At 48.2% G+C, this 26,636-nt stretch overlaps 1 protein-coding gene across 1 annotated transcript; it reads right to left on the bottom strand.

The window, feature by feature from the left end:
• Positions 1 to 583: 583 nt before the first annotated feature.
• Rab4a (RAB4A, member RAS oncogene family) lies at positions 584 to 24,853 on the bottom strand. The gene is made up of 8 exons (XM_048450231.3): positions 24,659 to 24,853; positions 8,909 to 8,989; positions 7,257 to 7,371; positions 5,807 to 5,869; positions 4,363 to 4,517; positions 2,150 to 2,245; positions 1,860 to 1,992; positions 584 to 1,127 (listed from the first exon to the last, which is right to left on the bottom strand). The coding sequence occupies exons 1-7, from the start codon at positions 24,687 to 24,689 to the stop codon at positions 1,877 to 1,879; spliced, it is 657 nt and encodes a 218-aa protein (XP_048306188.1). The 5' UTR covers positions 24,690 to 24,853; the 3' UTR covers positions 584 to 1,127; positions 1,860 to 1,876.
• Positions 24,854 to 26,636: the final 1,783 nt, after the last annotated feature.

The following is a 26,636-nucleotide window of genomic DNA, read 5'->3' as shown; positions in this document are numbered from 1 at the left end:
ATCTCTTTGAATTTGAGGTCATCCTAGTCTACATAACAAGTTCTAGGGCTACACAGTGAGATCCTGTCTCAAACAAAAACCAGACCAGTTTGATAATGATATACAGTAAGGCATTTATGTATTCAAGAAGAGCTGCAGAGAAATTTTGTGTGATCCACCTCTACCCTCCAGCCTCTTTAGCTCAAGATGGTTTTAAGGTCATGCCAGCCTCCTGCTGCCCCAGTCTACTGAGATGGATGTGTGCCACTGCACCTGGCAGAAGGATAATGTGTGTGGTGTGGAGGTGCTGGGGATCAAATCCAGGCAGGGCCTCGCACACATGGAAGGACGCACTTTACTACCGAGCCCAAGTTTCCTCATAAACAGACTCCTTTGCTAGAGGTAGCGAGTTTGCTGAAAATGACTACAAAACAACGTAAGATGTGGAAAAAGAGGCACGTACGCCCTCACCACGGGAGACAGAGTGGAGGTCGAGGGTGATGTGGAAGCCGAACAAGACAGGCAGGTTGACCTGGGCCCACGGCAGCTCTTGCACTGACCTCGGCTAAGAGCCTTGCAGTCCACAGAGCAGGACAGTGCGGTGTGCGTGAGACACTCGGTTCCACTTTATTTCCAGATGACAGTGAGTCCTTCAGGGGTAGCATTTCAGGTGTGGGTCACAGACACGGTGTAGAAAGGGCAAGAGGGATTAAATAAGAAATGCACTGGCTCTTAGCGCCAGAGTCCTCTGATACTGAGTCGTGTGTAACCAACACGATGAGAAAAACACGCTCACATTCACAAACTGCATTTCCTGTGAGTTGAAAGAAAAAAGCTTCATTGAGAGCAGGATTCTATCATGTCACACTGGCTCTGTGCGGGAGGAACGGGCCAGGCTGTGTGCAGCACAAGCTTGGTTTCACGGAACAGGAAGGGGTAGACGTGGGGCGGGGGTCTTTGCATATGTGTGGCATCTAAAGGTCCTGTCCACTGAGTTAGTTTGCAGTGTGGCTGCTGAGCCCTGTCTGCCAGTGTGCACTGCGGCTTCCCCCATGAAGATCTGCTTCTGTGCGGGGTAGAAAAGGTGGCAGTAAAGACTCCAGACTCTTCAGGCTCCAGCAGCTGTGCCCCAGAAACCGCCACGGAACCTGAGAAACGTGAAGTGTGGTTAGACACCTGTGTGGCTGGAAATGCGAAACAGCTCACAGCCCAACGGACAGGTCAGTTTCACCTTTGGATTAACACTAGCTCATCCTGCTAGGCAAGGCCACGGCGAGCTGGGCATGATGGCACACACGCGTGATCCCAGTATTTGGGAGGCTGAAGCAGGAGGAGTGTCATAAAGTGGTAGGCCCATCTTGGGCTATATAGTGAACTCCTGCCTCAACTTCCCTGACAAAAAAGGTCACTGTGGTAAATGGGGGAGAGCTATCAAAGTATGATAGCTGGGCGGTGGTGACACACATCCCAGCACTCGGGAGGCAGAGGCAGGCAGATCTCTGAGTTCCAGGCCAGCCTGGTCTACAGAGCGAGTACCAGGACAGATATATGGAGAAACCCTGTCTCAAAAAAAAAAAAAAAACCAAGAAAAAAAAAAACAAGAAAAAAATGTTTAACGGAGAGCTTCCTGGTTTTAGAGATGCTCCTGGGGAGGCTTCAGTTAGGCCAAGTCTGCTCCATGGTTTAACGAGAAGGAATTGCTGCCCCAGCAGATACCTGCCTTTGCCTCTGAGTGGTCAGGAGGAGTTCCTGCAGGGTCAGTCCTGTTGAGCACACCTCTGACTATCGCTATGGATCTCCTCTCCTGCTCTCCCCAACCCTCCCATTGCAATTTCACACCCTCTCTTTTCTGTCCAGCATGCAGGGCCTCCAGCACCCACCTGTGTTGCTGGCGTGCCTAGCAGCCACATTCCTGTGCATTTGGGGCCTGTGTACGCCGTGGTGACCGTAGCTGTCTCAGGGCAGCGTCTCCATACTGGATGCCAGAGCCCATTCTCTCCGGGTCCAGCTCACCTGAGGACCAAGAAAATGTCTAAGAGTCTGTATTCAGGCAAGTGTGATTGGCATGCTGTTTAGGGGTGCTGTACTACAGTCTTGCTCCTGCAAGCAGCAGGGGGCACTGTTGAGCTACAGGGTAAAACCCACAGATGAGGTCAGGGAAGACTGTTACCTGATTCGATTTTGTTCAGTATTTTCCTTGCACACTGCATGAAAGCCTCTTCGACGTTCTCACCCGTCAGTGCACTCGTTTCCAGGAACATCAGCTCTAAAAGTGACATTAAAGGATACTGTGAGTCACGGTTAGAAGACAGCGATCTTTACATTTTTAATTACTGCATTTACTCATTCACTTTGGAGAGAGTGTGAACTACGGCGCATGTGTGGTGGGAGAGAACACATGGTAGGAGTTACTTCGCTCCTTCCACTATGGGGGCCCCAGGGATGGAACCTGGTCCTCAGGCCTGGAGGCAAGAGCCTTTGTCCACTGAGCCGTCTTGCTGGCCCAATGACAGTGACTTTGAACTGCTAACAGCCTGCACAGCATTCTCATAGAGTGACAAGCAAAATTCAGTCCAGTACCTAAATCTAATTTCTATAAACATAAAATTAATATACATAAATTTACATTTTTTTGGTTTCATATAGGTTTCATATAGTTGAGGCTGGTTTGAACTCTTGATTTTTACCTCTTCTGTCTCAAGTGCTGGGATTACAGGTACCATCACATCCGGGTACATTAATGTATTAAGTAATGGGGAAGTCATTGAAGAATGATCATTATTATGCCCTAATTCCCGAGCTGACAAGAAGTAAGCACACTGGCTAAAACTGTGACCTACGGCCGCAATTTCCTTCTCCAAGTGATCTGCAGGTCTCCGTGAACGCAGACACGGAGCTGATGCGTCACGGCATTGCACTGCACACAAGCAGGACCCATGTCTGTCCGACCAGACAGAGCCCTGCAGCCCAGGAAAGCTGTCCAGTTTGAAGATGTGTGCATTTGGGTATCCTAGATAATGTTTACTAATTTTGCTCTCCTCTAAGCATTACCAGTTTTAATTGGGGAGGCTGGGTAGAAGTCTCACTTGATTTACTTTTACTATTTTGTGTGCACGGGTGTTTTGTCTGCATGTATGTCTGTGTACTACGTGTGTGCCTAGTGCCAAAGGAGGTGGTGGGCTGGGATTGAACCTGGTCCTTTGCAAAAACAAGTGCGCTTAGCCACTGAGCCAACTCTCGAGCCCTGACGTCAGGCTCCTTTATCCCCAGAGCAGGGGCTGATTCCAGTGGAAAGCCCGCTCCGTGCATTAGCTGCACCACCACTATTAGCCTCTGGTCTGTCCTGATAAGGGACTTTCCTCGTTGTACTAAACAGCTCCTGCTTTCTAAGTAGCTCTAAAACGGCGGTTCTCAGCCTGTGAGCTAGGACCACTGGAAAGCAGATATTTAGATTATGATTCATAGCAGTAGCAAAATTACAGGTATGAAGTGGCAACAAAAACAATTTTATGACCGGGGGTTAGCACAGCATGAGGAGCTGTAGTAAAGGTTCGCAGCATTGGGAAGGTCGAGAGCGGCTGCTCTGAAGCACCCCATGTACTAGTCTGCATTGGGTCTGTCTTCTTCCTGCCCGCCCCTCCCCCCACTTTTGGAAACAGTTTCCTTCAAGCTTTTAGTAATCCTTCTGCCTCTGCCTCCTAAATACAAGGATTACAGCCCCACCACACTGTGCCTGGCGTATGTTTATTTTTTTAGTAAAAACCCATCAAACTGGGAAAACAGTTTTCTGTCTTTGAGTCCAAACAGATGTGGCCATAAGGATCTATTAGTGTGAGCTGGCTCTCAGAATTAAGGCTCTTCCTGAATGTTTATCTCTATAAACAATGGATAATTTTGCAATGCAGTTTAAACATTATTAAATTTGTTACCTAGTCTACATAGCGAGTTCTAGGGCAGCCAGGACTACATACACAGAGTCTGTCTCAAAAAAAAAAAAATCAAACAAAGATTTGTTACCATTAAACAAATGACTTAATGTAAGAAAATGAAGCCAGCTTGTCAAGTGTGTCCTCTGCTTCCTTTCTATGAGGGATGACTACTTCACCAATTATGTTTCAAGGCACATAAAATGCATGCCACCCTAAGATGGCTAACATCCCAGAGACCTGAAAGTCCTTACGGAAGGTAAATACCTTGCTTTCCTCAGCACATTGGCCTTTGTCTGAGCTGTGCTGAACTGTATCTAAGTAGACGGGGGAGATTCCACAGTTTCATAAGATGATTTAATCTCAAAACTCCACCAGATGTTTTAAACCCAAAGAAATGTCACTGTGCCCAGACCCACCCCGCGATGAGAGGCTATAAGAGGAAGAAGTCACTTGCCGTTCTCTTGTGCGAACCTGGAGGCTTCGAGGAAGGTGACTTCACGGTCAGCATCCAGGTCCTTCTTGTTCCCGCAGAGGATGATGACAATGTTCTGACTCGCCAGCATTCTGGCATCTGTTAACCAATTAGTAAGCGCATTGTAGGTTTCTCGGCTGTGTAACATAAGATTGTGGAAATAATACATGTATTTTATAAAACCAGCAACTCTTTCCAGTCATCCTCACCATGCACACTGCTTGTCAACATTTCAGCAAGGGCAACGGGGCCTCAGAAGTGCTGTGGGAACCCAGTGATACATCAGGCCCACGGGCTGTGTTTAGCTTGTGTGACGACAAAGTCCGTGAGTCAGACAGTCTGGGTTCCAAGGGAAAGGGGTCTTTTCATTCGCTTCACAAATGCACCTGAGCCCTGAGGATGTGCAAGGTACAGGCCTGACTTGCAACACTCATCGCTGTCACCTGCAGAGTTGTGGGCACCTTGATCCACAGGAGTCCACCACATTGACTTTGCAAGGACGCTCCTGCCATTAGGAGCTGGGGGCTCAGGGACATGCAGGACTTCCTAGCTCTGTCTACCCAGGACCAACTCAGACCTACAGATTGGCTCTCACATTTAAGGACGCACAAGTGATACCACACCCTGGTAGGTTGAGCCTCTTGTGGCACCGGGGGAGAGGAGGGTGGAGTCAGGAGTGTCACCCTCTCAGAAGAGAAAGACAACCATGCGCTATTCTCTTTTGGATCAGATTCTTCCCAGGAAGGGCCCCTTAGTGGAACCCTCTGGATCACATGCTTCCAGGACAATGTTGCAAATTCTGAGGCCAGTGCATTGATGAAATATCCACGAGGACAGGAATGTGCTGCAAGCTGTGTTGGCCAATTCTGTGGTCACCAGCCACATGTGGCTTGGAGGAGTTGAAATGTGGCCAGAGCAACCCAGGAAGAAGCTAAGTTGTTACATGCAGCTAGTAACTGCAATAAGTATTTCACTAGTTGGTTTAAACCCACCCCCTTCCATAGCTTTCTGAGGGTTCAAGTATGTTACCCTCATCTCATAGTAGATGAGGAAACCAAGACCCAAACAGGGAGATCCAGGCCTACAGAGATCACAAAGCCCCTGACTCGAGCTGGGATCTGAACCCAGGTGATCTGAGCCTGAATCTGCATCTTTAGCCCTTTGATTCACTTCTGAGAACTCACAGAGCCCTGCAGACCTCAAGGAATGTGTCCCACGTGGTGTGAAGGAGACCAGTAAGGCAGAAGGCTCGTTTCAGCCCCCAAGAGCTCACAAACACACACTAAAGACCTCTATGAATCCCCTGGAAAGGGCCCAGAGGTTTGCTGGGTACAGCCATGCTGCCTGTCTAGACCCAAGTGAATCACACGTCTCACCAACATGGATGCAGAACACCAAGTAGTCTGTGGTGGGGAGTTGACTTTACCTGGTGATGTCGTAGACGAGGAGAGCCCCAGCTGCACCTCTGTAGTAGCTTCTTGTCACAGACCTGAAGGAACGACAGGGCTTCTAACAATCAAGTCCCTTTTCTTCTCCCCATAAAAACCATGCTTCCTCTGCATGTGGTCCAAGTGTCCTTAGCTCTATGTGGACACCACGCTCCAGGGAACCCTCACATCTGTCTGCCACTTCCGGGTGCCCTGTGCTATCTCCTCCCTTCTTCCCAGGAAAAGCCCAAGATGGGAGCAGCCTAGATCCCTGCCAGCGGCCCACATCTACTCTTCACTCTACAAGGACTGGCCTTTTGTCTACTTCACATTCTCAATGATCTGTTTTTCAGTAAAACATTTTCTCTTCCGTAACGCCAACTTCTCTCTCTCTCTCTGTTTGCTAGTTTGTTTTTTTAACTTTATTATTGCATGTATGATGTTGGGGTGAGGCATGTATATAGAAGTCAGACAAGAACTTTGTGAAGTCCTTACTTATACCTTTGCATGGGTTCTGGGGATGAAATTCAGATTGCCAGGCTTGCCCAGCTTTTACCTACTGAGTCATCTTTTTAGATTTTTTTTTTAATACTAGCAAAATAACAATTGCTCGGGCACCTCCTATGTCTCACACTATATTGCTCAGGCTGGCCTTGGTCCCCTGAACTTAAGTGATCCTCCTGTCTCACTTCCAAAATAGCTAGGACTATAGGCACCACTGTACTACAGCCCCAATTTTAATCAAAAAGTGAAAAGTCTGTTGTGGGGGTGTGACTATTCCACACGGAATCTGGACTCTGTGGCTTGTGGACTATACAGAAAGTACATACATGGTCTTGCACTCACTGTTACAAGATACTAGCTATACAAGCTGATTAGCAGGGACCTGGAGTCAGCTGTGCAAGAGTGGCCTCCAGAGCAGCTGTCACAGCATGTTCCAGTTAGTGTAAAGGAGTGAAAACCCATTACAGGCGGTTATAAATTCCTCGTTCAAGTGTAATATGGAAAAAGCCATTTGTCCTGTTGCATTGCCATGATTTTAATCTAAAAGCATACTGTGGCTGGGATGGTGCTGCACACCCATCATCCTGACCCTCAGGAGCATGACGCACGCAGGTCAGAGGCTTGAGGTCCCACCTAGACTGCTCAGTCAGACCCTGCCTCAAAACATGGAAGGAAAGACTAAAACCCGAAACCAGCTGCAGGGATGCTCAGCATCACAGCCTCTAGACTGAGCTGCCGCCTGAGACGCTAGTTACCGAGTGCTCTCTCTTGCTTGTTTTGGTATCAGGGGTCCAGTCAGTGCTCTCTTAGCAGTGAGAGCTTCCAGGCCGAGCTGGAGCTTTTGAAATCAGTGTGCATGTTGGTTTGAGACCACATGCAGTGAGGAAATCTAGCTAAATAGTTTGGGTCCAAGTTCAAGTATTCTTAGTAAATTAGGAGAGCTACCTGAATCGCTCCTGTCCAGCTGTGTCCCATATCTGTAACTTTACATATTTACCACCAACATTTATTATTTTTGAGCCAAACTCCACTCCTATGGTATGATTTGAGTCATCTTTGACTAAAAAAGAAAAACAAACAACAAATAATTACATTTTAGAGCACAAGGGTAACAGTTCACAGATTTCAATAGTAACATTAAGGATCAGGGGCTGAAAAACTAAAATAAAAATCGTAAAAAGAAGTGGGGGAGGGGCTATCCTGAGGGCTCTGTAGATGGAAAGGCTTCGGCCATCCATTCTCTCTCAGCTGACGATTGGCACTAACTAGTAAATCACACGATTCCTGTTCTCAAAGAGACAGTAGAGAGTTCCCCATCTCCTCATACAAGGTGTAGTTACTGGAAGAGGCTTCCCTGAGCCTGAGACAGAAGACTAACATCAGCCACTTGACACCAGCCTGCCACACAGTAGGGCGTGTGCCTGGTAACACTGGACACTTAGTCAGAAGTGATCAAACTAGTTATTTCCAAAGACCTGAATAGAGGAGGCCCAAAGATAACTTGATCATAGAACTCTGATTTGGGGTCTTTCTGGGAATTTTTTTTCTTTTGGTCCTTTCTTATGTGTATTATAGTACCAAATGTTCATTAGTTGTAGCACTGCAGAGCAAAACTATGAATGCGTTTACTGGAGAGTCCCATCACTTCTTATAACAGGGGATGAGCTAGAACAAACGCTACCCCTTCCCCCGCTGGTTCTCATGACTCGGACACAGTGTACTGCTTCAGAATCGGGGGGTCACTTGATGATGCATTTTTTTTTCTCTCCTGGAGGCATGAGAGGTTAGATAATCTAGCCTGCGCCAGAGGCAGATTCCAGTGTGGGATCAGGTAGGAGGTTCCCTACCCCAGCCCCAGGCACACCACAGGGCGGACCTCAGCAGCAACCCAGATGGAGGCATGCTCTTGTGGCAAGGAGAATCTGGGGACGGTTAGGAATGGATGCACCATCTGCCTGGCTGCTCTGTTGTTTGCAGAGATGGAGTGGGCACTATAAATACAGAAAAGACGACCTATGTGCTGGTTTATGACTGCATGCCGTCCCAGCAACTGGGAAACTGGGCAAGAGGATGGCATGGATTTGAGGCCAAATTGGCTATATGTTAAGTCCCTGCACAGGACACGGCCATCACTCATGAACTCACAGCGCCGATGGGAAGGTCTCTGCACAGAATTGAGCCCATCAACATTCCAGCATGGAGGACTGAGGGGCTCAGTAGGCTCTAGCCCTAGCTGAGGAGATGTTAGTCCGGCTGCTAGGGGAAGGACAGTCATTTTACTTCAAGGGTGTAGCTTCTGGTAAGTTGCCTGTTGTCTGTAATCCAGTATAAAGCCCCACACACCTATGCATGTAAGCAACCTCAATCAAATTCAATGATATTACATGGAAGCAAGGAGAGAGTGGGGGGCATGTTAGGCTCTAGAGGGAGGTGGAGAGGATCAAACTATATACATGTATGAAATTTTCAAAAAAAATTTTTTAAGTGAAGCACTTCGAAGGTATGGTTTCCCTCTCCAGAAAGCTCAGATTTCCCAGAAGCACCCCTGTGCCCAGGGAAGGCTCACAGACATTACACAAACGTCCGGTCTCACTCACATTTTTTCTCAATGAACTGATGAAGCAAGCAAGATTTGCCGGTTCCCGCATTCCCGATGACCAAGAATTTAAACAAGAAATCTGAAAGGGAAAGAAAGAGTAAGGAATTAATTTAAAGGGAGGTATAAACACACTCAGGCTACGGTCATAAAACCTAGTGGCGTGCCAGCTGCTGATAAGAAAGAGGAGGCGACTGACTTCTGCTTAAACACAGACACCGGCTGGCCTTTCCTAGCTCCGCATTGCCCCTGTGCATAGTTCTGATATAGTCAGAGCTTTCCCGAACGGTTCCTTCAACGACTTCAGAAGTTGGAAGGTTGGAAATGAACTGTGACAACGAATGAAACGGGTCCCCGTCAACCTCTACAAACACGCAGACTGAGCTGCAAGCTGTACTAGTCTAGCAGTGGAAGCCTGCTCCTCTCTTCTCTGCACACAGGCGAGTTCCTGGGCGAGTGGTGCCACTGTATCACTTCTCATCCCGCAAGGCGGCTGAGGCCAAGTTCAGGCTACATGTCTAGTGCCTGACTTAGTGCAGACAGGGTTGTTTAATTTGGGGTATTTCTTTTAAAAATGTATTACTGTATGTGTAGTGGGGGGTTTTGCCTGTATGTCTGTGTCCCTACCATGTGTGTGCAGTGCCTGCAGAGGCCTGAAGAGGGCACCAGATCCCCCTGTGTGAGCTGCTGTGTAGAAGCTGGGAATCAAACCTGATTCCTCGGGAAGAGCAGCCAATGAATGCCCTTAACCTCGGAGACAGTGGTTCTCAGACTTCCTAATGCTGTGACCCTTTACTACAGTGCTTTATGTTGTGGTGACCCCAAAAATAAAATTATTTTTATTGCTACTTCATAACTATAATTTTGCTAATGTTAGGAATCGTGATATTATATCTGACATGCAGGATCACTGGACCCCCACAAAGGGGTTGCAACCCCGAGGTTAAGAATTACTGCCCTGCAATAGCTCTCCAGCTCCTGGGGAAGCCCTTTCACAGGGCTGAAAGAAAAGATTTCCAAGATGGAATTTGTTAATCAATATGGAGTAGCTTTGGAAAGTCAGGGTTGCAAACTTTCAGTGTAGTAGAGGCTCCTGCTCCTGAACTCTTGGTCCTCCTGCCTGTCTCCTATGAACACCATTACAAGTGCACCATACCCAGCACTTCAACTGCTCTCTCTCCCTCCACCTTCTTCTCCGAGACAGAACCTCACTATATAATCGTGCTGGCCTCAAACTCTCAGAGATCTGCCTGCCTCCACCTCTCCAATGCTGAGATTAAAGGCGTGATGACTAACTTGCTTTCTTCCTTTGTGACTCCGAGTCTTACTATGTAGCTCTAGCTGGCCTGGATCTTGCTCTGTAGACCAGATTGGCTTCAACTCCGAGATTTGTCTGCCCACCCGAGAGCTGAGATTAAAGGTATTTACCACCTCACCTGCCCAGTCACTTTCTCTTTAGTAAGAACTCTCGTCCTGCATAGCTGGGAGCTGCGCACCATGGACTCCTTGTCCGCTGAATGGACCTCCTAGCCTAACCTTGTCTTAGCCCTGACCCGCTGCACGCCCCACCCTGCCCGGCACCCACGCTCTGTATTCCTAACTCTCTCTTCCGGATGGGACCAAGTGTTGATGACCCTAGCCACCCCTTGTTCTCCCCGCTAAGCTGAGACAGCTGCTGGGTTTTGACATGGCCCTGTCACCAGCTTCTAAGAACTATCGCCGTCACTCAGAAGTCAAACCTATTTGGTCTCCAGTGATAACCAAATGGCTGCAGAAAATCATGGGGCAGCAGCATTAGAATCGTGCCAGCATTTAAACGCCAATAGCTTCAGCTTCTCACTGATTTTAAAGCATGACGTCGAGACTCCACGCTTCTCTGAGTGCCTACACCCACGTTCTTGCATGTGTCTGACTTTCTTCTTGAGGGCTTCTCTTTCTCTTAATCATTAAGTATAAAATCTATATTAAACTATCTTTTAATAAACATCAACTCTAGTTCAAAACCAAGTTCTAATAAGGGCTGGAGAAATGGCTTCATAGTCTCAAGCACTGGCTGCTTTTGCAGAGGACCTGGGTTTGTTTCTCAGCACCCACTCGGCAGCTCACAGCCATCCTCAATTCCAGTTCCAGGGAATTCAGTCTCCTCTTCTGGCCTGTGAGGCACCAGGCACATACATAGCGCACTTTCGTACACACAGACAGAACACATACAATTAAAAAATGAAGCTTTAAATATTCATGTTCACACCAACATGGTTCACGGTAGTAAAACAGGGAAGCAACTCAAATAAGTGTTCATCAGTGGAGGAACAGACACACAAAACGCGGTAATCTCCATACAACAGACCAGAACTTAGCCTTAAAAAGGAAGCGCTTCTAATAACTGCTATAGCAGATGACCTTAAGAATACTGGTGACTAAACCAGTCATAAAATGGCAAGTATGGGCCTGGGGGTGGAAATGGAGAATTGCCATTTCAGGGGCATGAAAATGAGGGTTCAAGAGATGGGTGGTGGTGACCATTACATTATGACATTATGTAATATGACATTATGACAGGTGACTGTACTTTTATTTTTGTTCTCTATTGGAGATCTTATTTATTTTTGCTTTATTGTATGGGTGTTTTCCTGCATGTATGTTTATATACCCTATGCACGCAATGCCTTTGCACTGGCTCCCCTGGGACTGGAGCTGCCAGGTGGGTGCTAGGAATCAAACCTGGGTCCTCTGGAGGAGTAGCCAGTGCTCTTAACCACTGAGCCATCTCTCTAGCAACCCAGGAGATGTGGCTGTACTTTAGCACCACTGAAATGCACACTCAAAATTTCAGTTGGTTCAGATTCCCAGTCTAAAGGGAGCTACAATTTCTCAACCTTATTCAGTATTCTCTTTTGTTAGGAAGTAACATTATGTAAGTTATAAAGAGAGTAAAAAAGAACTTTGGTTGGGTTTGTTGTTGCCTTGGGCGGGGAGAGAGAAGGTAAAGACAATGACAACAGGCAGGCAAAGGGAGACTCCCATGGAACACTAACGACTCCGACTCCGCTCAAAGAACACAAATCCCTGCTCCTGGACCTTGGACTTGCATAGCTGAGTGTGCACTCTGCTCAGATTTGCTGAGCTGTCCTTTACAAGGTAACTGCTGACTGCCCCATTGCCACACCTGGCCAAAGAGTGACACGTCAGCGTGCCGTGACGGAGAAAGGACTGACAGGACCTAAACTATATATAGCTTTTTTTTTTAAAAAAAAAATATGACAGCCTTGCCTGGCCCGATTGTAGAAATATATACTAGAATTACTTAAGTGAGAAGTGGGGACGCTAAGGAACTAGGAAGAGGGGGTGGTGGGATGGCTCAGAGGTTAAGAGCACTTGCTGTTTTTGCAAAGGACCAGTGTTCAGTTCCCAGAACCCCAATAGCAGGTAACAACAACCTTTTGTAACTCCAGTGCCAGGAAATCTGATGCCCTTTTCTGGCCTCCAAGGGCACTGCACACATGTGCTGCGTGCAAGACACTCATACGCATAACATCTTAAAAGCGAGGGAAGGTCGGAACGGAGGAAGGCAAGGGTTCCACCCTTTACTTTGGGAAAATGGCATCAGTCAATGATGACATACTGCGCGTGTAAAATGCTGTGTCTCTGGCAACCACTAAGAAGCTGTGACGCGAACCATGTAGGACAGGTACAGGTGTGGGGTAATCGGCACTTTGTGGGGTGTGGATGCAGCAGAACCAGGAATTTAACGTCACTTCAGCTATTTAAGGACTTAGGAGCCAACCAGGGCTCTGTGAGACCGTATTTCAACAACCATAATAAATACAGCAACCCCCACACCCATCCACCAAGCAAACAACAGAAAGGAGAGGGTGGAGGGGACGTGAGCTACCATGACAAGGGGCTGGCGAGGTAACAGCATGGTAGGCCCTGAGTGGTGGAGTTTGACACTTTTTTATGAATATTTATTACATGACTTTTTTTTTTTTTTGGTGACCTCTGTTCCCTCCCAAATCATGGATTTCCCTTCTCAGAGTATATCTTTTTATTATACTCACAAGGTCATGGGAGAATCAGCTTGAAGGCAGGGAAAAGTCTGGATCCCAAAATAGGAATGCTAAAATGGGCTATTATGCCGGTACACTTTTAACTTTCCATATGATAAATGTCGGGTGGGATTATGGGAAAGCTATCAAGCAATCAGCAATCAGTGGGTAGGCATTAGCCACCCTCCTGCAGAGGCATCAAAGAGCAAAAACAGTACCAGCTGCCAGAGGACATGACATTCAGTGCCCTTACCGCCTCCCCAGACCCTCGCAGACGCGCAGCGGGACCACAAGCTAAGGCACAGAAGCAGGGTACGCAGCAGGGGACCACTCAACATGAGCAAACACCACAGCACACTATGCTCAAAAGCCAGCGCCAGTGACCGCGGCTCGGTTAGCAACAGCGCCTCTGCCTGTGTAGCATTATGGAACCGACTGATCTGAAATTGGGATGCCCAGTCCTCAAGATGAGAGAATGCCGTGTGTGTGTGTGTGTGTGTGTGTGTGTGTGTGTGTGTGTGGTGGCGGCAGTGGGGGGGAGGGGACTCGCCACCTGCAGTCTGTTGTCAACACCAGATTTCAAGAGACATGAACCTGGTCCTCCCAAGAATGCTGCCCACTTCTCTAAGGAAGGGAAAAGAGATACACGAGGCACAAACACGGTGGCCTCCTCCCAGGACGCCCACCCTCACGCACGCTACCATCCTCACAGTGGAGAACGTCTGAACACAAGTTCTACGACACCTCCCTAGTTTCCCCTTCACGTAGCCACTTTGATGTTAAGATTTCCATGCGCCATAGTAGGTTGGAGGCCCTTGAACTGCAGGACCCTCTCCAGGGGTCCCTCTTCTTGCCAGGAAGGGTTCAGGCTGGATGGTACTTGGTTTTGGATAGGTAGAATGTAGGCATTTGGGGGATCGTTGCTTTCCTGCTTGGTTTGTGATGCGAAGACCCCCCCCCCCCATAAAGGATGCCAAAGGTTGCAAGCAGAATCTATTTTGAGATACTGAGTGGCAGAGTCATCTGAAAACACCTGTAAGCCAACAAGGTGAGCCCACAGGAAGCGTCCTTCACAGGGTTGACCATGAAGAGGAGACTAAGATAAAGGTCTCTGGTGAAGTCCGTGCCCCTGAGGCAGAGCAGAATCCTGACTCCGGTGGGCGGAAGAATCAAGTGATGTCATGTGATGGAAATACTGTAAGCCCTTCCAGAAGCCGGGAGGGAAGAGGCAGAGGATGAGGAGGCAATGCAGAGTGGTAGGTACACGCCAGAGAAGGAGGGGCTGAGACGTAAGCAACTGAGACCTGGGGCAGCTTGTGCAAAAGGCTGGCTCATCTTGGATGGGGGAGGGACTTCTTCTGAGACAACAGGGAAGGCACAGGTGAGTGTGCTGCCTGGATGAGATGGGCACATTCTTTGCTGGTATCTCCATCTATTGGTGGGCTCCACCGGAGCACGTAATGGGTTGAGATGTGAAAGATAGCTGACATACAGGAAAGGGGAGAGGTAGCAGTGAGCGAGCTGTACACCTGCCACCGTCCCCCCTACAAAGCTCTCTGTCCTACAGCAGCCGGTCTACAGAGTAAAGGACTGGGGCCAGGACTTGGCACAGCACGTGCCCTAGAGAAGCATTGGCAGCAAACAAAGATGCTGGAGCTTGGGGTGGAGGGCAGGGTATCTGGAAAGGAGGCAGAAAGGAGGCAGACTATGACCTATCAAAGAGCCAGGATCTTCCATGTCAGGGTGGGTGTAGTCAGTAATGGGAACTGTACAGAGGATGTCCAGGGGGAAGCCAGGGAACTGAGTAACTGAAGCAGAAGAAGAGAAGGTGACCAGAAGTGACGCTGCGGAGCTGTGGGGCTGAGGGACTGGCCAGTCCTCTGTCCAGATGCTGCAGGTGCCAGGTCAGCTAGGAGCTGAGAACAAAGCAGGATGTCCAACAACTGACCCGGATGATGGCTGGCCTGAACATCCGTGGATGGCGGGGCTCAGCGTGAAGGGGGTGTGTAGTTCGGAAAATGCAAAGCCTGGTGCTCTCCTAAGGGACAGGCAGCCCAGAATGGGAAGTCAGCTGCCAGTGCAGGACACAGTGAACCAGTGATAAAGAGGTCTGATTAGAACAGCTGCCTTTAATGAGGAGCAAATTTGGGGGGGTGCATTAAAGAGTAGACTGTTGAATCTGATTAGGTTAGCAGAGGGACAAAGCCTGCCAAACTCTATAAAGAAATAATGGCAAATCATCTGTCAAGATGATTTGTGGAATATTTCAACCAGAGGAGAGACAGAGAAGAGAAGTGGGGAGAGCAGAATAGCTTTTCCGTTTTAGACAGGGTCTTAATATACAGTCTGGGCTTCTGCCTCTGCCTCTCAAGTCCTGGATCACAGGTGTGCACGACCCCACCCAGTGTGAATAGCTAACTTGATTTGTGGCTGAGCCAAAGGGCCTTCCTGATGTTCCATGATGTACTGGAAGGTCAGGTAAGCATGCCAGACAAAGAGTAGTCAGCTTGCTCTCAGCTCCTCCTTTATGGGGAGCTGGCTCATGTGCCTGTTTTGACCCGCTGAGGGCAGAGACTTCTCATCTTTGAAAGTCTGACCTCCTGCTGTTGTGATCTGGCCACCATAGGCGCACACAGAAAACATGCATTTTCACAGTGCATTGCTCAGATGGACAGCGTCTGTGCTCCAGGGGCCTCCTAGGGCTGTGGTACCACGAAGCACTCCCACCTTTTAGTCCCAGTTAGCCCTGGATCCACAGATAGCTTTTGCTCCGTATGGAACACAGTGAGTCAACAAGATCTGGTCACATCAGTAGGGGTGCTGAAGGCTAGCCTATTGGCCATCTCCACCTGTACGTGGGACCCAGGGCCACCTCACAGTGGTTCTACGCACCAGTACACTGGGCATGAACTATACCATCTGCAGGCAAGACCATCTGCCCACTCAGGCACATACCTGCTCCTTGGGTGGGGAAAGTCCCCAGTGTGGTACTGGGCATAGGACTGTCACTGGTGTCAGAAGAGCTTCAGACAGTTTTCAAGGTATTGACCTGAAAGCTGAGGCCTGGCAATGGTTAGCAACAGTCCACTCAGGAGCCTGTGTAACTAGGCAGCAGGAACTGTATCCCTAAAACAGACCAGAACATTTGGAATGCTTTTATGACTATAGAGAGCCTGCCCGGCATGCACAAAGTACTGGGTTTGATAGCCAGTATCCATAAATTGGGTGTGGTGGTACACACCTCTCAGCACTCAGAGGGCGGAGGTAGGAGCATCGGAAGTTGAAGGTCATCCTTGTCTACATAGGGAACTGGAGACCAAAGTAAATGAAAGGCTACCGAGTAGTCATGACTTGGGACAAACGTGAGTTCCTTCTGCAAACGGGAACCCTGAAGCCAGACATCTGAATGCATGGGGGCCCTCCACTGAGAAGCATCCTACTGGGGTTCCAAGCTGAGATCTGGGCATAGATGTGCCCGACAGTACCTGGGCAGATCCCCCAAGACCCTGCTTGTCATCCTGTTCCTTCTTTGGCTGCCCAAGTTTCATCTGAACATCCCTTGAATCTGGGAACTGCAGAACCAGGTCCTCCCACGCTTTGCTCTGAGGCCTGGCAGGGCCTTGGCTTCAGATTCGGGTCCTCAGCAGGGATGTTTGTGTTCCCTATTTTCAGGCTCTGTGAAGTGCCCACATGACCTCGTCAGTCCAGGAAATTCGATCTACAGAACGGGTTTTATTAGAGTTCTGTTTCCACTGGCACAATGGAACCGTCTGACTTCTCCCACAAAGAACAAAGTCAAGCCAGCCCTCCAAGTCAGGTTTCTATTTATTTTGGCTTTTTGCTTCATCTTCCCTGAGAGCAAGATCATTTCTCAAATGGATTCGCATCAAAGTCTGTTTTGGCAGTTCTGTGCCCTGGATTGTACAGAGGACCAAGGCAGAAGCTCACCTGGACCCTCTGTCCCCAAAGATGAGAGTTTACTTTCCAGTACTGAAAAAGAGATTTTGCTCTGATCATAAGAAACAGCTGATCTGCAAAAAGGCTGCAAGGGCTGTGCGCAGACCCGCGTTCACTGTGCGCGCATTCTGCTGAGAACTGCTACGCCAGGTACCTCAGGAGACCCTGGGGCTGCTAAACGCACGCGCTATCTATCTTGCCAGTGAGGACAAAGGGCGGCTGCTTTGTTCTTAAGCCTCCAATTGCTTTTCTGCACGATTAAAAATTTATATTTGAAAAGAAAATGATAAACGTCTCTCTAAAATAGACCTCACATTCATAATTTATTAGCACTTTATGAATAGTCTCCTTCCTTCCCCCACCTAAATATCATTGAGTCCTTAAGGCTTAAGTGCCAAAGCATGCTGCACCTGTGAGGTGGTGTAATCTGGGAATCTGTTTCAGGAGGTGGAGGCAGAAGGATCAGGATTAGGTCCAGCCTTAGATACGAAGTAAGACTAAGGCCTGCCTGGGTCATATGAAACCCTGTCTCTTTTATTACTTTTATTTTTAAAACATCCTATGTGTACATGTGCGTGGGTATATGCACACGGATGCAGGTGTCTGCAGAGGCCAGAGGTGATGGGACCTCCCGGAGCTGGAGTTACAGGGGGTAACAGGAGTAACAGGGGAGTTACAGGTTGTGAGCAACCTGATATGCAGGCTGGGAATTGAAGTCGGGTTGTCTGGAAGAGAGCAAACGTTCTTAACCACTAAGCCATTTCTCCAGCCTGAAACCATGTCTTAAAACAACAAAACAAAACCAGATGAGAGAAGCAGAAAGACCCACAAAGACTGGGCCACTAAGTGCCGGGCGCCGATGTTTGAGGCAGGACTTGTTTTGATGCAGCACCGGCGCACAAGGGCTACCTGATGCCAAGTCTGCTGTCATCACACACTGGTTTGTACTGACCGTATCTTTCACATCGTAAACCACCTTGGAAACTCTTACGTTTGAAACAAGGTCTCATTTGGACCCCTTGCCGGCCTGTGGCTCTCTGTGTAGACCACGCTGGATCTGCTTGCTTCTGCCTCCAGGAGCTAGGGTTAAAGACTGTGCCACTACACCCAACTTTCTTGGAATTCTTAGACAAGCTTAAAAAATAGATAAATAATAAAATGTACAAGTATACAGTGCTTACTTGCTTTATGTTCTCTGCTATAATGTGGTTCCTTTTCTTTTATCTTTTTTAAAGGCCGGGTTCCATGTAGCCAAGGCTACCCTCCTTCCTCTACTTCACAAGTGTTGGGACTCTTGGCTCTACATCCAGTTCTACCCGCTAGATTACAGTGCCCTGTGTCATCTGGTATTTCATCCCACAGTTACAGTCACTGAGCCATAAATGTCATATGTGACATTGACTTCAAATGCACAGAAAACAGTCCAGCGGTGAAACAAGGAGGACAGCACCGCCTGGGCAAGGGCTTGATCCCCCCTCACCATCACCTGCTCAATCCCATCCAAAGCCGTCTTCTGACCTCTGCAGGCACCAGGCACACACGGCATATTTACATACATGGAGGCCAGCACTCGTACACATAAAAGAAAAGCAAATCTTTAGCAAATAACTAAACACACACAATCGCCCTATCTCAGAAATTCCCTCACAGCAACAGGCGTTATGGCACAGGCCAGGATGCAGGCCGGCTGAGGCTTCCAACACTTTAACTGGGCCATGTTCTACTAGAATTACTAAGAAGGATAAAAACATGCCAGCTTGGTTTGACCACACCCCCTAGGAGGGCTTGAGAGAAGACATTCCAGAAACAACAAGAACCTTTTCTCATTTCAAAGAAATCTTCAGGGTTGGAGAGATGGTTCAAAACTTAAGAACACTTCCCACCCTTCCAGAGAACCAGAGTCCAATCCCAGCACCCAGCTCAGTCACCTGTAACTCCAGATCCAGGAACAGGAACTCAGATGTCCTCTTTTGGTCTCTGTGGGCACCCATACATGTGGCATATTTACACACACACACACACACACACACACACACACACACACACACTCCCAGAGATCCTCCTGCCTCTGCCTGTTGAGTGCTGGGCTTAAAGGTGTGCACCACCACTGCCTGGCATACATGTGAATTCTTAAAAAAACAAAGAAACTTTCACGGTCTCTAACAGAAGAGACTATCATAGCAAGAAGAAAATTCCAAACAGATTTACCAATATCGGTTTTTGGAGAATTTTCAAAGTTTGGGGGAATTTAATTTACTCAATCATCATGGTTTTTCAATGATACTGCATTCCAACATAATTTTCTCAAGGTCCCTTCTCTCAGGCACAACCAGGGACTGTGGGTGCTGCGAAGCCTGCAGAAGCTACCTAAGATCCAGGGCTAGATGTGTAGCCACAAGCTGCTGGATCTCACATGCCTGCCAGTCCCTGAGATGGGAACCGCGTGAACCCCCTTTACTTAGGATCTTGCCAAGCAGCCCTGGCTCGACTTCCCTTTGCCTCTTCCAGGGAGGAAAGCAACATGGACTCTGTGGAAAGGGCATTTGGAGATTTAGGAGACAGCTGGACTCAGGAGCTGAGGGCGGGGAACTGTTTAAATGGTGATTTCTCCGAGGCAGGTGGACTCAGCAGCAGCTCGGTGGGTGGGGGGCGGAGGGTTATGTGACTGGGCATGGGACACTCTGTGTTCTCATTCTCTGGGGCACCCGGGTGGAGGACGTAGGCAGGGTACTGAGAAATAAGATATTTGGGATTAATGGTGGAACTGGTACTATAGATTTAGGGGCCATCCCAGAACCAGAAGTAAAGTTACAGGCTTTAGCACCCAGATGATCATGAGAGGGGAAGTGGTCTCGTTCCGCCAAACAACCGTGTTTCCAAAGTTCTTGGATGAGCTGTGATACAGAACAGTCTATATCAACTACATTAATATGTGTCTGACCTATGGTCATGGTCACAAGCAACCCAGGATAGCCATGGATGCTGCCCAGCACATTTGTAGACCACAACATCATGTAATGTCAAAAGGCTGGACATCCCTGATAAATCATCCAAACACGGTTACTGAGTTACAGCACCTCTCTCTCTGGAGCTTCAGGGGAGACTCTCCAGACCCCTGGGACTAACCCCCTTGTAGGTGAAACTACAGAGGCTCAGGACATGTGGGCTCTCGAAGCACCAGTGCTTGTCTCGAGACGTGGTTCCTTTCCCTCTTTCTCTTTATTTCCTTCTTTTATAAATTATTATTATTACAGTGTGTGTGTGTGTGCGTGTGTGAAATGTGTGAGTGCATAAGTGTGTAATGTGTGTGTGTGTGTGTGTGTGTAGGTCAGAGGACAACTTTGTGGAATCAGCTCTCTCACTTTCATGTGGGTTCTAAGGACTGAGCTCAGTCTAACTGCAAAGTGTGTGCATTAACCCCACACCCCCAGGCATCTTGCTAGCCTGCCTGTCTCTCCTCCCCTCCATGCTCCCCTCTTCCCTCTTCCCTCTTCTCTCCTTTCTTTTGATACAAAATCACATGCAGCACAGGTTGGTCTCCAACTCCCTATATAGCATAGCAAAGGATGACCTTCAACTTCTAATCCTCCTGCCTCCACCCCATAGTGGACATGCCTCCCTCCCACCCCAGCCCTAGACCTGACTTCTTGAAATGCTCATTGGTTAGTTTTCAGTGCGTGAGAAAAAGAAAACTATGACTTTGGCAATCAAAAATGTACTAAGTTAAACAAATGTTCTGTTTTCTGATGTCTGCTTGAAGCGCTAAAACATTCTGTCAAATTGTAAGCTAAGGTAATATTAATTCAGGTGATTCTCCTAACAGGAAATTAATTTTACTTTATGAATGAGAGGGCTTTGAAAAGATTGCTTTTTTATTTGGGATATCCTTGTCAATCCAAACTGCTTTATCAAGCCTATATTTCTTAAAGACTCACTGTATAACGACTAAGTCCTGCGAGTTAGCTTCCGAGGCTTTGCACCTCAGGGTGCCCCAAGTTCATTGGCTTAATGTGACAGCTATTTGCTCTCAGAGCCAGCGTCTGCACTGAGATGTGGCAGTGTTGAGCTCCTGTAGGCTCAGGGAGGGGCGTTTCCTGCCTCTTTCTAGTTTCTGGTGCTATGCTGTGGGTACATTGGCTGGGTCCTGGTCCTCTTCAACCTGAGGTGCACTTCCACAGCCCATTCTCCTTGTGAATGTGTGTGCCCATGTTTCTCTGGTCTCATTAGGGCACAGTCACTGAGTTTGGGACATACGACTCCAGTATGACTCCACCTTCAATAATCATCAGCAAAGATCGTCTTCCAGGGGGGGTGGAGAGATGGCTCAGCAGTCAAGAGCCCTGGCTGACTTAGGGTTCAAGTCCCAGTACCCACATGCAGTTCATAAATGTCTGTAACTCCAGTTCCAGGGGATCTGACACTCTCACATCAATGCACATAAAATAAAATTAAATAAATCTTTTTTTTTAAAGATCCTATTCCAAATAAGGTCACATTCACAGGTCCAGGGCTAGGACGTAAGAGTGACTGAGGACACAATTCACACCTCACATACACAAATGAGGATACGTAGTTAGCAGAAAATACTCTGATGATCTCAACCTTGTCTGCTAGACACTGGATGCTGTGTGGGGAATATTCTAGGTGGAATATACTATGCTGAACAGACTACAATAGAAACAACCACAGGGCCGGCAACACGAGCTGGATTCTTCTGTCTCTGGAGTTTTCGCATAGCACATGGCATAAATTGTAGTGTGCAGACACCTGTCTCAAACTCTTCCTCCACACCAGTCCTCTCTAGCACTGAAGGTTTAAAAGCTCCCTGGCATTTTCCCACCACAAACACGCTTAGCAATTCCTGTGTCTGACCATTTGATGTCAGGAAGTACTTAAGGATCGTTTTCAAACTCTTGGGTCACAAGCTGCTGGCATGAGTCCTTGGTCCCGCTAATGCTCACGAAACACAGATAGCCATTCAATGCTGGATCTCTAACAATAAGTAGGAGAACCTCCCTTCAGGTTAGGGACACTTGGGTTGAGGGTTTAGTGTTAGCTGGGACCAAAATGCCTGAGAGAATGAAGGGAGGAAGGATTGGTTTGGCTCGGTTTTCCAGGGGTCGGCCCATCGCAGCTGGGGATATGTGATGGACAGGTCACATCAACAGAGGCCAGGAAGCAGAGAGGCAGGACTATAAGAAGAGGCAGGGGTAAGAGAGCCTCCAAGGACATTCCCCCAGTTTTCTCCAATCATGTCCCAACTCCAACCTTTGATCACTTGCCAATAATAACATCAGATTAGTTTGGAGCCCTCGGGATCTAATCCTGCCTAGAAATCCACCACAGATGCATCCAGAGGTGTGCTCTGCTGCCATCCGAGTGCCTCAGTCTAATCAAGTGGACCAGGTGAACCACATTTCAATGAGAGGCCTACCTGTTTAACATCCCAATTTATATATGATACGATGTGATCGAAAGCACCGTGTTCACAGGGTGAGGAACTTGAAGAAAGTGCTGGACACCACTCCAGTACCAGAGCAAGGTGCAGGGGCTGTTCTCCAGGCCATAGCAGCCAGTTCATTAGCAGGAGCCATAAGTACGGGCTCCTATTTTCCATCGAATTTCCACCAAGCTGCACAGAACCTCATTTCACAGGAGACAGAAAACCAGCCCCAAACACACGGAACTTAAAGGTTAGGCAAACATTCCTATGCCAGCCAACAGGCAAACGTCCGGAAGGAGAGGTCTTGGTTGTTTTAATTTGGGGAACAATACTGTGTAAACACCGCCAAGGATGAGTGAAGGTGACAGCCTCTGCCTTGGTTTGGGGTGACTATTCTTTTAGGCCAGCAGCTTTAGAGACCACCCTTGCCTTTCTAAAGATAAAGTTCCACTTATGAGTTTCTATTCATTTTTTGTTTGTTTATTTTTCTCCTTTGAAAGGAAAGATTAAATTCAGACTTAGTTAAAAAGTAAAAACCTGGACATAGGGACACATGTCTATAATCCTAGCACTCGGGAGGCAGAGGCAGGGAGATGGCCACAGTGTGAGGCCAGCCTGGGCTACACTGTAAAGTCGAAGTCATTCAGAACTATAAAGACAGAAATTGTCTTGAAACAAAAAACAAAAATTAAAAATAAAGGCATTATTTGAAAAACACCTTAAAATGAAAGAAAAGATAAACACACCTGTGGCCCTGACAAAGCCAGTAACCCGTGGACAGTGCTTACGTTTTTAGGATCAGACAGACATTATGCCTCCGTGCCAGGAGTGCTGGTGCCAGGAGACAGTGAACCAGGCTGCTGTATGCCTCATAATACCCTTCCCGGGGTCCCACCCTCTCAAAGTTCAAATCTCAAGGTTCTTCAACTGCTTCCTCACCCTCCTCAAGTTAAAGTGCCCAAACCATGCTCTGAGACCTGAACCCCAGATCTGCCTGTTCACTTGCCCCTCTCTGACCCAATGGGACAGCTTTTTCTTACATAGTTGGCCAGACCACGCGCCTTTGGAACTGCTGTCTGGATTTTAATTGTTCATCCATTAAGGTCACAACCGAATTAGCCATCTATTCCTCACTAGACTGCAAACTCTTGGGGAAGTGTCTATGGCACTTTTACAATAATTAGAACCTTCCTGGCTGGCCCCTGGTCCCACCCTGGGGCAGGAAGGAAGCAGGGAGCACATTGAAATAACCTGGACTTGTTTACCATGCTTTTCCATGAGAATCCTTCCCGGGAACCAGCACATACCAAGCCAAGTCTCAAGTCTCATTAGGGACTGGCAACCATGCATAGTATCGGTTGTTTATTCTTATCTCGATTGGGTTGGGAGGGGACACCCTGCACGGGGACACCCAGCACATGCACTGGAAATGGCTAGGTGCTGTAGGAGAGACAAAGCTGAAAAAGACACAGCCCCATATGAAGGGCGTATGTATGGTCATAAAGAGGGTATGTGTTTATAAAGAGCTATAATTAACCCATAACAGAGTGGAGGGAGGGATGGACAGGCACATGAGGCCAGGGGATCTCCAGAAAAGAGCTGCACTCATCCATTTCAAACTCATTATAATCTCAATGCAAAGAAAGGAATTCCAAACCTCGAGAGACCCACAGCCAAGCCCCCAAAGACATTGAATGCAGGCGTGGCCCTGAGACAGTCCCTGCGCTCCGGTGCGCAGGGGGGAGGGGGAGAATCAATGATAAACTGGCTCCCCCAACCTTGAGCTATTTAAACAATCCAAGGAGGAAAATGTAGGGTGAAACCAGGGTCAAAACAAGAGGGAACTTGGAACAGAGGATCACAACGCTCTGTACAGCCGGGGGGCACCTGCTGGGCTGAGAGTCCAACCCAGCTCCTGACACCCCTAGATCCTCATGATTCCAGCCCAGCCTCAAACATTCAGGCGCTCTCAAGTTCTAGCCCGACCTTGACAACCCAAGAATCTCAGGATCCCAGCAGCTGACATCCCTGGATTCTCTACCCGGACCCTGAGACCTAGATTCTCAGAATCCCAGCTACTGGCACCCCAAGATTACCAGGAGGATCCCAGCCCAGCTCTAAACATCTCAAGATTCTCGGTATCGCCATCTGGCCTCTGCCACCGCCAAGTTCTCAGGATCCCAGTCCAGCCGCAACATCTCGCTATTCTAAACACCGGCTCTGGATACCTAAACCCAGCCACAAACATTCCGGGACCCCAAGGCCTGCCCCACTACACACATGCATGCGAACCCGCGCGATTTACCATAAGTCTCGGACATGGCGGTCTGCGCCATCCTGCCGCCACACTTCTGCGTGGTCGGTCTGGTCCGTCCTCCAGTCTCCGCAGAGCGACGGGAAACCGAGCGTGGAGGGCCGGGAACAGGCCCACTGCGAGCCGGCCACCGGCTGCGGCCCAGCGGGACTCGACTCCGCGCCTGCGCACCGCCGCCCCGCGAAAGACCGGCGTGGGGTAAGGGGGCGGGGGGCGGGGTCGCAGGAGAAAGGAGGAGCCGGGCTGGGGAATGGGAGGAGGGAGAGCGAGAGAACTGGTGAAAAGCTCCTTCTAGGAGGAGGAGGCAAGGAGGATGAAGAGGGGGAACCAGGAAGGAAGGAGGGGCGGGGCTCGGGAGGGGTGCCCGGGAGGGGTGCCTGCACCCGGTAGGTCCTCCCAGCTGTCATTGCAACAAAGACTCAGCCATCCTTAAGTGTGACCTACCAGGCTATAGTGGACAGGAGGCCGCCGGGGGTGAGGAGGGGGGGTGGAGGCGGTGGGGGGCTTTCTTTGAAAGGAAGAGGGTTCATTAGCAGAAAGCCAAACTCTTATTCCATGCACGATTTGCAGTTAAGATTGCCTGGCACGGTGTTCCCTGTCGGTAATCTCAGTATTCAAGAGGATATTTTTGAGTTGGAAGCCTACCTGGGCTACACAGCAAGGAGGGAAAACAAAGATAAAAGAGACACAGCTCAAAAAGAAACAAGTAAACAGGTTTTAAAATAACAAAACGATTGCTTACACAATTTTTAAATATAGAGATATTTCATATACTAATGTTAAAATAGCAATGAATTGTGCTTCCGGGCCCAGTATGTGACCTTTGAGCTTAGCTTAGTTTCTTTCCCAACCGTAAATCTGTACTATTTCGGAGAAGCTGACAAACAGATTACATTCAAAACACACATCTCAGTTGGGCATGGTGACACAGGCCTTTAATTCCAGAATTCAGGAGGCAGAATCAACAGATCTCTGAATGTGAATGCAGTTTGGACTACATAGTGAGTTCTAGGCAGGCCAAAGCTGCTTTGTGAGACCCTGTCTCAAAAACAAGCAAACAAATAAACAAACAAAAATTATGTCTTAGCCTTTGTGATTTAATATAGTAAAGAATCTTTTGGCACTTGTGACCTGTTTTTATCTTGGCCTCTAATTTTATGGCGTGTACCTCAGAAACAACTCTGTGATCTCATTTTTTAAAAAGAAAGGGAAGACATCAAAATTGCCAAGTGTGGTGGCATGTTTATAACCCCATCCCTCAGGGCAATGGAGGAAGGAGGACTGAAAGTTCAAGCCAGCCAATCTTAGCTATATAGTAAGTTTGAGGCCGGCTTGACCTACGTGAGACCCTTTCCTGGTTGGTTATTTTTGTCAACTTGACACGAACTAGTATCTGAGAAGAAGGCACTACAATTAAGAAAATTCTTTCATAAGACTGGCCTGTAGCCAAGCTGATATGACATTTTCTTTCTTTTGGGGAGGTATGTGGGCATTTCCTTGATTAGTGGCCCATTCCGTTATGGAGCCAACACTGGGCAGGTAGCCTGAGTTATAAACAAAGGCAGGTTGAGCTAGCCGTGAGGAACGAGCCCGTAAGCAGCGCTCCTTCATGGCTTCTGCTCCAGTTCCTGCTTCCAAGTTTTGCCTTAACTTTCTTCGATAACAGACTTTGATGTGGATGAATAATCTGAAACAAACATTTCCTCCTCAAGTTGCTTTTTGTCGTGGTTTTTTTTTTATCACAGTGAGAGAAAACCCGACTTAGATAGATCCTGACTCAAACAAAAGCAAGGGCAGGGGAGATGAGTCATTTGGTAGGGTGCTTGCCATGCAAAGCACCGGGACCTTAGCGGAGATTCTCAGCACCAGTGTAGAAAGCTAGGCACAGTGGTGTGCACAGTGGTGTGCACATGTAATCCTAACACTGGGAGTCAGTGAGAGGGACCCACGGGGTCTGCTGCTCAGCCAT

Source organism: Myodes glareolus, chromosome 22 (genome assembly GCF_982192425.1).
Source record: "Myodes glareolus chromosome 22, mMyoGla1.1, whole genome shotgun sequence".
NCBI lineage: Eukaryota > Metazoa > Chordata > Mammalia > Rodentia > Cricetidae > Myodes > Myodes glareolus.
This window is presented reverse-complemented; position numbering and strand designations above follow the sequence as displayed.